Raw genomic sequence first — 15,030 nt, forward strand, 5'->3', positions numbered from 1 at the left:
GTGAAATGATATAATGGGCAACCGTACATATCCTACTGCAGGGTGGTCTCATAGTGACGTTTAGTGAACAACTGTAAAAACTGTTCACTGGCTTCATCTTCTCACTGTTTTTCTAGAATTAAATAAGTGTCTTTACTACATTGTAACGGATGCAGCTAATGTTTATTTTAGCTGACTGTTTAAATTAGAACACCAGCAGGCAAGAATAGGCACGATGGGAATCTAAGTATTTCATGAGTACTTTTATGAAAACTGTAGGTTCCTCGTTAAATATATATATATTTTAAAGGTTCAAAATTCGGGACTAGCCATCAGGTCTTTGTATCACACAGCAGTCTCCAATGCGTGAAAAGAGAAATGTTTGTGAGAGCTTTTACTTTAAAACGACAACCGGAAGTGGCTTTACAGTAAAACGGTCCGACCTACGACTCGGAGCTGGCTGACCGGGTTCATATGACACTATGAATATAACTAGCTAACATCAGTTAGTTTGTTGGCTTTAGGCTCAACAAACAACTAATATTTATTAGCCTAGCATTAAAGTAGCAGCAACTACAGGTAAGCTTGCTTATACTATTTCCGGAATGTTTCACATTTCGGTTAGTGGCCATATAACGGAACGGGAGGCTACCGAAACTTGAAGTGCGGTATTATTGCTGTAAACCTCCTGTCAAACTCTGAACTCAGTTAACATTAAGCTGTGAAATAACCGGTCTTTTACTTAAGCTCAGTATAACATTTAGAGTAAATCACTTGAATTATGTGGTTAATTAAGTGGTTTCTGGAAGCTAACTTGATAGCTCTTAGCTGTCCAGCAAACCAACGGTAACGATAACCAGCCAACCATATGTCAAGGTGACGTGCGTATATTACGTAAGGACTTACGTCATGTTGAGCTATGAAAATGTGAAAAGTCAATAAAAGATAACAAATGGTGGTTTCAAAAATGTTTTATTGGTGCTGTAATTGGGAAAAAAATGGATATTTGGGGGACCCATTGAAGTCTATACAACAAAATCGAAAAACATAAAGTCACCGGCCACTTTATTAGATACACCTGTTCACATTGTTTTAGCTAATCGACTGATCACATCGCAGCAGCTCGGTGCATTTAGGCCGGCAGGTATGCTCCAGATGACCTGCTGGAGTTTAAGGTGATTTCAATGTGGCGTTGTTGTTGGTACCAGGCGGACTGCTCTAAGCATTCAGAAACTGCTGATCTACTGGGATTTTCCTGCACAGCCATCTCTAGGGTTTATAAAGAATAAGCCCAAAAAAAGAGAGAAAATATCCAGTGAGCTGGTTGCAGGTCTGAATGATTGTCAGAGAACATTCAACTGATGGGAAGGCAATAGCAGCTCAAATGAACACTGGTTACAATCATGATATGCGAAAGAGCCAACACTACATCAAGCTCTGAAGCAGCAGAACAAGCTGTTACTCCTATCATCTGAGAACAGGAAACTGAGGCCACAATTCACACATGCTTCCTGAAATTGGACAATAGAAGCTTGTAAAAATGCTGCCTGGTCTGATTAGTCTCTATTTCTGAGACATTAAGATGGTAGGATCAGAGGTTTTGTGTAAATGACATGAAAGCGTGGATCCATCCTGCTTTTTATTAATGGTGCAGACTGTTGAAGTTGTAATAGTGTTTGAGATACTTTCTTGGCACACTTTGGGCCCCTTATTACCAACTGACCATCGTTTACATGCCACAGCCTATCTGACTATTGGTGCTGACCATGTCCATCCCACCCAGCAGTAAAATACTCTTTATTCAGCATTTTTATCCGCGTAACCTTTTTACTCATTGTTCCCTTCACTTTTGCAGGATCACCACAGACTGTGGATGGAGTCAGCACCAAACTTTTCACTGATTTGTATAATCACAGCGAGGGACCTCAGGGTTTGGGATTCACACCGTCCTGCACACCATCAAAAAAAAAATGGTCAAGTATTTCTGTAGCAGCACCGACATCAGGAGTACATGGGACCATGTTGTCTCTGCTTTCTGGCAGAGGTACCCAAACCCATTCAGGTACTCCAGCATTCTCATAATCAGTATTTTATCAAAGGTGCTCATTAGAAAACACTAGCAGCATGCCTTCAGATGTCAGTCCTCCTTCAGCCGTCACATGGAGAGCCATAAAATTTGCTACTAAAAATTAAGGTGCCAAAAAAACGAGTCCTTTTTGACTTTGGGATTACCATTGCTGGCTTTTACTTTTAGTGAACATTTGAATGCTGTGTGATATCTTTTAAATGCTTTCTATTTCCCCTGATCTCCTCACTAGTTGGAAAGTAGGAATTACATTAACTTTGCTGAACTGTGGTTTAGAAAATGTAAATAATTATGTAGTGCAATGTTTTAGTGTATTGTTTAATCATTCTTCAAAACTAGGCAGTCGTGCAGGTGATGCCTGTATATTGTTTCAATTTTGGAGGCTCGCAAGCAAAAATACGCTTGTCAGTCTTGAGTGAGATTGAGAACTGAGACAGTGTATCAGAGAAGCAAAACTAAGTTTGGCTGATCGAGGTGGGCAGGTGGTTTATGTGCTTCTTGTTTTTTTTTTATGCCTGACTTAGACGACATCAGAATATTTTACTTGCATATATTTTTCTTCTTTCTTTTGGTGTATATTATGATGGTGCACTCTTTGAACGTACACTAGAAACAGATGAGAAGCCTCACAGTAACCCTGTAGGTGATGTGGCTGTGTGTTTTTGTGTCACCCAGCACCCATGTTCTCACGGAGGACGTCGTGTACCGGGAGGTAACAGCAGACCACCGGCTCCTCTCCAGACGGCTTCTAATGAAGACCAATCGATTGCCTCGCTGGGCGGAGCGGCTCTTCCCCGCCGGCATGTCTCGCTCTGTGTACATCATCGAGGACTCCATCGTGGACCCAGTGAACAAGAGCCTGACCACCTACACCTGGAACCTCAACCACACAACTCTCATGGTGAGGCTTTGTGTTGTTGTTGTTTTTTTCCTGCCGTCTACTTGTTGAGCTGTTTCAGAGAGATTCTAATCAACACGCAGCCAGTTTCCTGTGTTATGCCTTTTTCCTGATGGGTTTTAATCATCATTGCCTTTGTGATCTTGTGTGGTGGAGAGAAATTAAAATTTTCACTTGACTCTGCTTGTTTTTCTGCTGAAGTTGCTGTGAAAGTAGGTATGTGTTGTTTGTGTTTTGTTTTTTTACATGTGAAACTGTGTAGGACTTCTGTCAAAGCTGTCATCTTGCTGCCATGATATAAGGAAAGTAATGTGGTCTGACATCACATCACTGTTGTGGTTACAGGTGTTGTAGAGTACTGTGGGTTGCCAGAGTCTGGCACAGACAATAACAGGAATAAAGAAATCAGTTCACACAAGGACAGAGGTCCTTATTTCGCACACGCATTTATACACACAACTAAATGTTATATTTTTATGATCTTTTCTTAAAACTTTAATGAAAACTGCACTACGTTACAACATACTTGATGATGCTTGTGTTTTTAATTTGCTGCAGTCTGAAACATGATGGCTTCATGGGAAAATATGGAAAACATTTTGAGACATGGTAGTTCTGTGCAGGTGTTGAGACAAAAACAGTTCTTCAAATCCTTCAAAGGCTTTTGCAGAAAGAAAGATCGTCTTTAGTGAAGTTACGTCTCCAGAAATCTTGTTGCCAAGACCACGAGTTACTTAAAATCCTGAAATGATGACTTCCATAGTAAATCTGTTGAGTTGCATCTTAGTTTATTATAACCTGCTGTCACTTTTCTTTCCCAACCAAGTCTGTTGAGGAGCGTTGTGTTTTCCAAGGCTCAGTGGAGCATCCAGCGACCACACAGCTGAAACGTGAGGCGTGGATATCCTCGAGCATTTATGGCTTCTCCAAACCCATTCAGGTACAGACAGACCCCAGCCAAAACCACTGTATATAAATGTGCCTGAGACCTGCATTCACTCTCATTGCCAGCAGAGGGCAACTCATGTAGCTGCAAGCAGACCTCTGTGAGGAAACAATCAGACTTCTTATTTGATTTAGGAGCTCAAAGTAAGCACTATCCTCCTACATTTTTGGACTTGGTTGCTAAATTCAAATCATGATGTTCCTTTTTAAAAGAAGTTATGATCCCGTGTTTAGTAAACTAAACAGAATAAAGATTTATTGTGCCGTTTTCTTAGTTTCTTAGTAAGATCAACTGTTTGCGCTAACCATCTATAAATGTCTAACGTGCTAAATCTGCAAATTCAAAAAAAATAATCCACAAACCACACAGCGATGTCATGGTTGCTTCTCCCAACTTTTATATACAGTCTGTACTCTGGCTTTCCTTTGTGTGATAGACACAAGACGGTAAATGAATTCTTTTCTTTCAGTAAGAGCCCATCTGCCCTTTAGGTAAGTTAGATGTCAGTCAGCACAGGAATGATATGAGTACTCTTAGAAGCATTTATTCGTCTGCTTTCATCTACTCTACGGCGGTTCAGATAGAATAGATGCAATTCTTTTCATTCTAGAGGCCGATGTCCTGAATTTTCAGATCTTTACTTTAGCGCTCATGCTAAAATAAAGTAGTGGGAGAAGTGAAATTACAGCAAAAAAACAAAACAAAAAATAAGTCTACTAAATTGGAATCATTAAATATGGAAGATGCCAGGCTTGTTTGGATATCCCCAGAGACTTGCAGTGACAAGACGGTGTTGTTTCCCAGACAATCTCCCCTGTGTAAAGCCATTTCCTGTTCTGTCTTCTCACAGGAGTTTGGTTTGGCTCGCTTCAAGAGCAACCAGGTGAAGGCCATGAAGGGGCTGGAATACGCGCTGTCCAACCTGCAGGGTATGTACACTTCATGTGTGTTCCAGCTGAAACAGGGCAGAGAGCAGGAGGAAAAGCAGAGGAAAACAAAACAGCTTATTTTTAACTGTTGCCATTTCTGGAAGGGGGGAAAACTTAAACAGGAAATGGAGCTTTCTTTTCGCCCCAGAAACACAGGACTGCTGTCATAACAACCTGAAGGGGCTCACCCCTGCCACTCTGGACTCAACACTAAACTTCCCAGCATCCTGAAAATACATAATTGACAAATAGCCTGAAGAAATCTTACTCCTCCACGTGCCATGTGATAAAAGGCGGGGGGATGTGAAACCATGACAGCTACAGTCACAAATGGCACAATTTCCTAATTTAGGTTTGGACAGAAATAATTTAGGTAGTCAGTGTTGCATAAAGAGAGTTTAACAGAGTAAATCATAATGAGGGATGTATGAAGAGATGTATTAAAGAAACAACAACACTTAGAGATGAACCATCTGCAGATGAGTCACTTTTTCTAGTGTTGATTTATCAGTTTCTCATATTGGGTAGGGTTTAGTTTAAAATAATAGGACACCAGCTAAACCTGAAAATGTTCACATTTGAGGGATTTTTTTTAAAAGTACTGTAAGTCTGCGCACTACGAATAACCTCAAATAATTTGTACATTAAGTGTGGAAAGTCAAATTTAACCCCAAAGAATAAGATAATATTTACATTGTTCCAAACTGTGTGTTGTGCTGATGCAGCGTACGTGTGTCTTGATTGTGTGATTCCGTCCTGTTGCCACTTTTGTTGATGCCACTACAGGAATCGGCATCAGGCTGAGCGTCATGGTAAGTGTGCTAGGACTGAGGCATCCATCTGCCATCCCAGGCGTTGCCCGGGGGTTGTCACATGTTGCTGCACAGAGTAGACAGCGTAGCTGAGGCAGTAACTTTTTACCCTGTCTGAGCAACAGTGATCTAAATAGTAGTTTAGAGTATAGAAGTAGATGTGTTGTTTAGTTGATTCTGATGTGATTCTTATTTTAAAACGAATTAAATACGGTTGTGATGTTTTGAGTCATCATCAACCACTGAAGGAATTTCATCAAATTTGGCAAACCTTCATGTAGAGAAGATCACACTCACTGGACTCTTTGTTAGGCAGGCCTGTTCAGATGCTTGTTAATGCAAATATCTAATCAGCCAATCACGTGGAAGCAGCTGGGTGCCATTTAGGTATTTAGACCAAGATAGGCTACGTTCACACTGCAGGTCTTAATGCTCAATTCCGATTTTTTGATCAAATCCGATTTTTTTGTCTGCTCGTTCACACTACAAATAAAATGCGACAGCAAACGCGCTCTAGTGTGAACGCTCAAAGCGGCCCGCATGCGCAAAAGAAGATGCCACACACAACGCGCTCTGTTTAGACCCAGAGCAACAGTATTGTTTGACTGATGGCCCTTAATATAAAGACTTCGGACTTCACGTTTCCCAATTTTTGCTTTAAGTTATTTTGTTATTTACATAATAATGTAAATAACCTAATAATGATCCTTATTGCTGTTTAAGAGAGGAGCGGTGCTTCAAAGGATAGCTGCAGATTTCTGTCAGAATCTGCAGATTATACAGTACAAATAAAATGTTTACGTTGTCTTCCCAACAGTTTCACTAACATCTACACTGGATGGCCAGGAAGCGTTCGCGATGTCTTCTCGGGCGCTTCTCTGGCGCTGATAATTGGCTTCAGTCTTGTGTCGGTGACGTAAAAGGCGGATTTAATGCGACTTGACCGTTCAAACAGCAGTCGCTTTCTAATACATCGGATATGTATCGGATTCAGTACCACATACGAAAGTGACCCAGATCGGATTTGAAAATATCGGATTTGCGCCGTTCACACTGTCATAGCATGATCGGATATGGGTCGCATAGGGTCAAAAAAATCGGATTTGATGCGCTTTCGCCTGCAGTGTGAACGTAGCCATAACCTGCTTAAATTCAAGCTGTGCATCATTATGAGGAGGAATTTAAGTGACTTTACATGTGCCGTGGTTGAGGGTGCCAGATGGGCCGGTCTGGGTATTTCAGTAACTGCTGATCTGCTGAGATTTTCGCAACCATTTCTACGTTTACAGAGAATGAAAAGGAGAAAATGTCCAGTGAGCTGCAGTTTTGCCTTGTTGGAGCCATAGGATCTGATAGGAAGGCGACAGTAACTCAAATTGTCACTCATTAGAATAGAATAGAATAGAATAGAATAGAATAGAATAGCCTTTATTGTCATTGTACAGGGTTAGGGGTTATGTACAACGAAATTGGAGTGCCACTCCCTTGGTGCAAGTTTCAATAATAAATATAAATGTAAAATATAAAAAGTACAAAAAAACAATCGTAAGTACTCAAACAATAGTATGTACAATATATACAGGATAGCAGCATTAATATAATGACAGTATGAATAGCAGCATAATATAATGACAGTGACGGTATGGAATAGGTTCAATTGTTTTTGTGCTTATTTACTACGGTGGTAGCTCTGGGAAAGAAGCTATCCCTGAATCTGTTTGTCCTGGTTTTATGTGACCTGTACCGTCGGCCTGACGGTAATAGTTCAAACAGTTGGTTGCTGGGGTGAGAGTGGTCCTTGATGATATTGCCAGCTCTGCTGAGGTACCGAGAGTTTGCAGTGACCTCCAGGCTGGGCAGAGAGCAGCCAGTGATCTTCTGGGCTGTGTTGATGACCCTCTGCAGTACTTTCCTGTCCGCAGCTGAGCACCCTGCATACCATGTTGTTATGCCATTACAACCAGAGAAGGCACAAGACCATCTTTGAATGTACAACCTTGAAGCAGATAGATTACAGCAGCAGAAGACCACAGCAGGTGCAATCTGTCAGCTAAGAACAGGAAACTCAGGCTACAATTTACACAAGCTCACCAAAATTGGACAATAGAATTTGATGTAAACAACACAATGTATCCTTTGGGTCACTTCATACCAACTGTATAAGCTTACACTTCTTCTACATGTTTGGAAGAGAAGTGTAAGCTTGGGGCAGAGGGAAGGTTTTTCAGCCTTATCTTCCCATATGGAAAAGAAATAGTAAAAACTTATATGATTTACTCATGAAAGTGGCCACTTTCTCATTACTTTCATATATTTTTTTTAGTAAGTATCCAAAACATACAAGTTTCATACAAGACAGATACAAACTTTATAAGATTTATATATATCTTTTCCATATGGGTTAAGCAAGAATCAATGTGAGCAGAGCGTTTATGAGAGCATTTTTAAGCACTGTTGCTCAGTCTTTGTTTGTACACGCACACCTTCAAAATAACGGCCCAGAGGCATTACCGAAATGGCTACAGAGTGGCAAAACTCACTTTTAGAAGGATTTCAGCATATGTTGTATTCTGGTGGTAAACACAATGATGAATTCGATTTTCTTAGTCAAAAAGGTTTGTCCTTACCTCGTTCATTTGTTAGGGAAATTGTCAGTGTAAAGGAGAAATCTATGGTTATGTGTTAGTTTGCTATTTAAGAGCACATACAGAGAGATGGACTGATGAGGGTGTGTTCAGAGGTCGTCAGGTCCTGAGATGTCTAAATGTAAACAGCCGTATTTGTTTCATAACATAATGAATGAAAATCACCTGAAATGCCACAGCACAGAAACAGACCGGAAGGTTATTTCCCACCCGTGTTTGTAGTCTGCAAGGACTCTTTAACGTTCAGGCAGTGTGGGTAAACCCAGACGACGGGAATGCTGAAATATTTCTGACATTTTGATCGCACACAGGGGTGGATTTTTTTTTTTTTATTAACATGGTTTCAGCAATGCTGGCAGCTAGATAAATAAGTTAAAAATTTATTAATTAATTAAAAAAAAATGAACTAATGAAATGAAAATAAATAACTTTTAAAAAATACAAAATAGTCAAAGGCGCTTGCAAAGAAAAGCGTCTGGACTTCTTTAAGTTGCTTGAAGACGTTTCACCTCTCATCCGAGAAGCTTCTTCAGTTCTAGGGTCAAATGGTGGAGAGTCCCAGAAATAAACCTAGTGGGAGTATCCCCCCACAGAGGGACAAAAGGACCCCCTGATGATCCTCTAATCGCCTGAGCCAAGGTGGGAAACTGGGCGTGGGTCCCAATCAGCCAGAGTTTCGGGTGTGTTCATTGTGAAACCTGGCCCCACCTTATCATGCGAATTCCTGAAGTCAGATGGCCCAGGATGTGAGTGGGCATTAAGGCGTCTGGGAAGGGATCTCAAAACTGGATTATAGATGGCAGAGAGTTGGTGTCGTAAACCACCGCCTCTGTTCAAAGATGGTCGCTCACAGTGGACATAGATGGCTTCTTTCACTCCTCTTTCAAACCATCTGTCCTCTCTGTCCAAAATGTGAACATTGGCATCCTCGAAAGAGTGTCCTTTATCCTTAAGATGCAGATGGACTGCTGAGTCTTGTCCTGTGGAGGTGACTCCTCTGTGTTGTGCCATGCGCTTGTGAAGTGGCTGTTTGGTCTCTCCAATGTAGAGGTCTGAGCATTCCTCGCTGCACTGTCCAGCATACACCACATTGTTAAGTTTGTGTTTTGGCGTTTTGTCTTTCGGGTGAACCAGTTTCTGTCTGAGCGTGTTGCTGGGTCTGAAATACACCGGGATGTCATGCTTGGAGAAAACTCTCCTGAGTTTCTCTGATACACCGGCTACATAGGGGATGACAATGTTGTTGCGTCTGTCCTTCTTATCCTCCCTCGCTGGTGTCTGGTCTTCTTTTCTGTGCCTCTTTGCTGACTTTAAGAACGCCCATTTAGGATAGCCGCACGTTTTGAGTGCTTCCTTTACATGTGTGTGTTCCTTCTTTTTTCCTTCAGGCTTAGAGGGAACATGTTCTGCCCGGTGGTGTAGGGTCCTAATTACTCCAAGTTTGTGTTCCAAAGGGTGATGGGAGTCAAACAGGAGGTACTGGTCCGTGTGTGTGGGCTTCCGGTAAACTTCGATGTTGAGTTTGCCGTTCTCTTCAATGTGCACAGCGCAGTCCAGGAAAGGCAGACAGTTGTCCTTTGTGTCTTCCCTGGTGAACTTGATGTTTTTATCCACAGCGTTGATGTGCGCAGTGAAGGATTCCACTTCTTGTGTCTTGATTTTGACCCAGGTGTCGTCCACATATCTGTACCAGTGGCTGGGTACTCTTCCTTTGAAAGAGCCAAGAGCCTTCCTTTCCACTTCCTCCATGTAAAGGTTGGCTACAATAGGTGACACGGGGGAGCCCATGGCACAGCCATGTTTTTGTCTGTAAAAGCCTTCGTTGTATTTGAAATATGTAGTGGTGAGGCAGAGGTCTAACAGTGTGCAGATCTGATCGGGTGTGAAGTTGGTCCTGTCCTCCAAGGAGCTGTCTTCTTGTAGTCGTTTTCTGACAGTCTCCACGGCCTCCGTGGTGGGTATGCAAGTGAAGAGAGAGACTACATCAAAGGACACCATGGTTTCATCTGGATCCAGGGTAAGTTTCTGGACCTTGTCGGTGAAGTCGGTGGAGTTCTTGATGTGGTGTGGGGTGTTCCCCACGAGAGGAGCAAGGATGGTAGCAAGGTGTTTAGCAATGTTATAAGTGGCTGAGTTTATGCTACTGACTATGGGTCTGAGTGGGACAGCTTCCTTGTGGATCTTAGGAAGTCCATAGATGCAGGGTATGGCATCCCCTGGGTAAAGGCGGTGATATGTAAGGCGGTCAATAATTTTGTCCTTTTCAAAGTCTTGAAGGCAAGCTATAACTTTCTTTTTGTAGCTGCTTGTGGGGTCTCGCTTTAGGGCTTCGTAGGTATTGTTGTCACTGAGGAGAGTAGTGATCTTTGTATGGTAATCTGTAGTGTTTAGGACCACGGTGCATCTTCCCTTATCAGCTGGTAAAACAGTGATGTTGTGGTCTTTGCTCAGGGAAGCGACGGCCTTCTTTTCCTGTATTGTGAGGTTGGATGGAGGGACTTTGGCACTGGAGAGCGTGGCTGAGACTTTCATCCTGATTTGCTCTGCTTCTGTCTGTGATAATTTATTAATCCGTATGGCAGATTCTGTGGCTGTGATGAGGTCCACTATGGGCAACTGTTGTGGAGAAATGGCAAAATTGAGTCCTTTGGCTAATACTTTCTTTTCAGGTTCAGTGAGAATCCTGTCTGAAAAGTTCTTAACCCATTTCTCCTGACTGGCATCAGGTGTGTTTTCTTCTCTGGGTTGTGTAGGTTCAGGATGAACTTTGACTCCCATCACCCTTTGGAACACAAACTTGGAGTAATTAGGACCCTACACCACCGGGCAGAACATGTTCCCTCTAAGCCTGAAGGAAAAAAGAAGGAACACACACACATGTAAAGGAAGCACTCAAAACGTGCGGCTATCCTAAATGGGCGTTCTTAAAGTCAGCAAAGAGGCACAGAAAAGAAGACCAGACACCAGCGAGGGAGGATAAGAAGGACAGACGCAACAATATTGTCATCCCCTATGTAGCCGGTGTATCAGAGAAACTCAGGAGAGTTTTCTCCAAGCATGACATCCCAGTGTATTTCAGACCCAGCAACACGCTCAGACAGAAACTGGTTCACCCGAAAGACAAAACGCCAAAACACAAACTTAACAATGTGGTGTATGCTGTACAGTGCAGCGAGGAATGCTCAGACCTCTACATTGGAGAGACCAAACAGCCACTTCACAAGCGCATGGCACAACACAGAGGAGTCACCTCCACAGGACAAGACTCAGCAGTCCATCTGCATCTTAAGGATAAAGGACACTCTTTCGAGGATGCCAATGTTCACATTTTGGACAGAGAGGACAGATGGTTTGAAAGAGGAGTGAAAGAAGCCATCTATGTCCACTGTGAGCGACCATCTTTGAACAGAGGCGGGGGTTTACGACACCAACTCTCTGCCATCTATAATCCAGTTTTGAGATCCCTTCCCAGACGCCTTAACGCCCACTCACATCCTGGGCCATCTGACCTCAGGAATTCGCATGATAAGGTGGGGCCAGGTTTCACAATGAACACACCCGAAACTCTGGCTGATTGGGACCCACGCCCAGTTTCCCTCCTTGGCTCAGGCGATTAGAGGATCATCAGGGGGTCCTTTTGTCCCTCTGTGGGGGGTCACTCCCACTAGGTTTATTTCTGGGACTCTCCACCATTTGACCTTAGAACTGAAGAAGCTTCTCGGATGAGAGGTGAAACGTCTTCAAGCAACTTAAAGAAGTCCAGACGCTTTTCTTTGCAAGCGCCTTTGACTACGATGACCTGGATGACTGAGAACCTTCACAGACAAAATACAAAATAATACTTTTTTTTTTTTTTTCCGCCTGTCCCATTTGGCTCTTTAGCCATCAGAATTGTTGTCTGAAGGATTTACTTTACCTATTGGATCATCATGGCCTTGCCATATTGGTCCATTTGATTGACCTTTATTATAATTATGCATTTATTTGATTTGATCCAAGATACAATCTTGGGATACAAAACATGTTTTCTTAGACAGTTGGCATGCGAGTATCTGAAAGTACCACACGTCTCCAGAAGTTCATATCTTTGCTGATATGAATTTCACTATAGTTTGCTGATTGGATTTTTTTTCTTTTTAATATTGCTTACTACATTTAAATCCAATAAGCAATTTTTGCTTTGTTTAAAAAATGCTGCCTTGAAAAAACGTGAGAGACTTTTGTTTTTGACCGTAAGGAGTCCCTCCCCGCTGTTATTGTCAGCGTTCAGACACACAAAGAGCCCTTTCCCTTTGACAGCGCTAACGCACACTCGCACTTCATATCTACGTCTCGGTTTAAAAAAATAAAAGTGCAGAATTGAAGGAAATGTATCTCCTTATCATCTCGTGTTTGAGTGGGGGGGGATCACTGTGTCTTTTTGTGACTCAGGTTGTTGTTCTCACACGAGGTTGTGGGGTTCATAGTCAGGGCAGACACAAATAGACTGTGCAGCCCCTGGCGCTAAATCCAGTATGAGGCTGTTCCTGACAGCATACAGATGAGGAGAGTGCAGACTTATTCAGTGAAGCCTTTTTAGAAAGGTCCTTGTTGATATGTATTTATTTTTTGTATGTGTCACCTTACCTTTCCTTACCTTTAATGACTGTTAGAGGAAAGTCACAATTGTGATCATTAGGTCTGACTTAGTAACAGCGCTGAACTGAGTGAGCACTGTCTGGTAAAAGTTAACAAGTGCACGGAGAGGAGCTCACTTTATCTTCACTGTAGTAAAAGTATTCTCTTTGATTTTTGAAGGCGTGTGTTTCTGTGTGCTTGTTTTCTGTGGGTGGCTCCGAAAACAACAACAAGAACAAAAAAAGGCAGCACACTTCTCAAGCTACTAAATCATGAAAGTCACGAGAAAATCGGCCACAGAAGTGTCAGTGAGCATCCTGATCTCAGCAAGGATCTCGCAGTGTTGCTGATGCCTGTCGTCCTCGTTCTCTCCCGCCTCACCCTCGCTCTCTTCCCACAGGAGAGGCGCCCCAGCGGCTGCTCAGGGACACAGTGAAGGACGCGTCAGAAAAGGCCAAAGAAGCAGCCAAGACGCTGGCTTCAGCTGCTGCCGTCCCACAGAAACCCCGGCAGTTTATCTGAAAGCACTGTGTGTTTGTGTGTCTGTGTGTGTGTGTGTGTGGACTCGGCATGATTGCCTTTGATCATCTCGATCATCTTGAAGTTTTGCTGTATGCTCGCTGTTTACGATTTCTCTTAATAAGAAACAGTCTGACTCCTCTGTCGGGTTACCTCTGCTGACAAATCTGCTGTCAAAGACGATTATAAACATCGTTATTATCAGCACATATGCTTTCTTCTCATTGGCTCTTTCAAGTTTATTATATTTATTAACATATCATTTATTATTGAGCTCCAGCTAAAAGCTCAAATTAGACCAAATCACGATCACGTGACTTTGTAATTTTAATTTAACTTCATCGGTTAGTTATCAGAGCTGTAGTTGAATGCTTAACTGTACTTAAATGCTTTACGGTTCATTTTTTCAGGTTTGACACTGCAATAAACTGCAGAGAATATCTGTTACAGGTGTCAGCACACAGCGTCTGCTGTAATATCGTTCTTATGTTTGGAAAGCATATATGTTTCTGCCAGCAGGTCTGTACTGATGCATGGATAATCACAAGAAAAAAATTAAGCTAATTTAAAGCTTTAGTAAAATCTTCTTTACTGTTGAAGTTTATTTTATTGTAAACCAGGGGTGTCAAACTCTGTGTTGTGGCAGCATAGAGAGTAATTTTATCTTAAGTTGGTCGGACCAGTGAAACTACAGTACTGCCTAATAAAGTCTTAAAAACACACTGCCAATTGTTTGCCCTTTAGATTCAGTGTAAAGAAGTTTAACTACGCGCTTAAACGATGATGTGTTATGAACATGAAGTGCAATTTTAAATATATCTGTTGTTCTGCATTATGAAAAACAAGGACGGCTGTTTGGCTTTCACGTTAAGGAATAATAGCATAAATTAACAGAAAAAGGGTCTTTTTGTTCTGTAATATAACAGAATTTTTTTTTCTGGATGAAATGAAATGAATAAATAAGAGATCTTTACTGTTAATTTTATAGAATAATTTTATTATTTTTGTTTAGGTGTATTATGCTATGCTGTGCGTGATGTTTTTGTCAGTAATAATAAAATAATAAAACTGACAAATGCAGTGAAATGTCAAAAATGTAAGTTTTTCTTCTAAACCCATCTGCTGGGCCGGATTGGACACTTTTGGTGGGCCGGTTCTGGCCCTCGGGCTGTATGTTTGACACCCCTGTTGTAAACTGTTTTCAACAACTGCATTCCCTTCAGGATGGAATCGACTGGATTTGTTTTTTCGCTCCAACATTTTATTTATCATTAAAAATTATTCATGTGATGTATTTTTAAGAAGTCTTTAGGGTTTTGTGCTGTAAGATGTCCATAAATCTCTGGACTTTCAGTTTAATAGCTAGACATGTTTTGAAGCTCGTCAGTGTTAAGCTGAGATTTAATAAAAGTTTGACGAGTTATTTGTCGAATTAATTGCGCCTGTTTGTTGACGCCGTCACCCAATGTCTCTTCGCTGTCACGCTGACAAAAGATGAACTCTGAACTTTAAACATCCCCCCAATATTCCAGTTTCACAGCTGCGTAAACCAAACAGGAAACCCCGAAACTTTTCAACGTCTTTACCTACATTTTCTTT

At 41.8% G+C, this 15,030-nt stretch overlaps 1 protein-coding gene across 3 annotated transcripts; it reads left to right on the forward strand.

The window, feature by feature from the left end:
- The first annotated feature begins 177 nt into the window (after positions 1-177).
- LOC146572491 (PRELI domain-containing protein 1, mitochondrial-like) lies at positions 178-14,854 on the forward strand. 3 transcript variants are annotated; one of them, XM_085276710.1, is made up of 7 exons: positions 312-558; positions 1,835-2,041; positions 2,741-2,966; positions 3,790-3,903; positions 4,760-4,838; positions 5,625-5,650; positions 13,313-14,854. In XM_085276710.1, exons 2-7 carry the CDS (start codon positions 1,950-1,952, stop codon positions 13,346-13,348), a joined length of 573 nt encoding a protein of 190 aa, XP_085132836.1. In that variant the 5' UTR covers positions 312-558; positions 1,835-1,949; the 3' UTR covers positions 13,349-14,854. The 3 variants fall into 3 exon arrangements, with proteins under 3 accessions (XP_085132835.1, XP_085132836.1, XP_085132834.1); XM_085276709.1 differs by lacking the exons at positions 312-558; positions 5,625-5,650 and adding an exon at positions 178-254; XM_085276708.1 differs by lacking the exon at positions 5,625-5,650 and having other exon boundaries at positions 321-558.
- Positions 14,855-15,030: the final 176 nt, after the last annotated feature.

Source organism: Mchenga conophoros, linkage group LG6, assembly GCF_057382185.1.
Source record: "Mchenga conophoros isolate Kocher_MC1m ecotype Shallow Benthic linkage group LG6, M_conophoros_male_GT1.1, whole genome shotgun sequence".
Classification (NCBI taxonomy): Eukaryota; Metazoa; Chordata; class Actinopteri; order Cichliformes; family Cichlidae; genus Mchenga; species Mchenga conophoros.

What these genes read in the sequence shown, in the direction of transcription:
- LOC146572491 (XM_085276709.1), top strand. Translation starts at nt 1,950, where the DNA reads ATGGTCAAGTATTTCTGTAGCAGCACCGACATCAGGAGTACATGGGAC. An exon ending in AGGTACCCAAACCCATTCAG is followed by an intron (nt 2,042 to 2,740) that starts GTACTCCAGCAT and finishes TGTGTCACCCAG; the next exon opens with CACCCATGTTCTCACGGAGG. An exon ending in TCAACCACACAACTCTCATG is followed by an intron (nt 2,967 to 3,789) that starts GTGAGGCTTTGT and finishes TTCCCAACCAAG; the next exon opens with TCTGTTGAGGAGCGTTGTGT.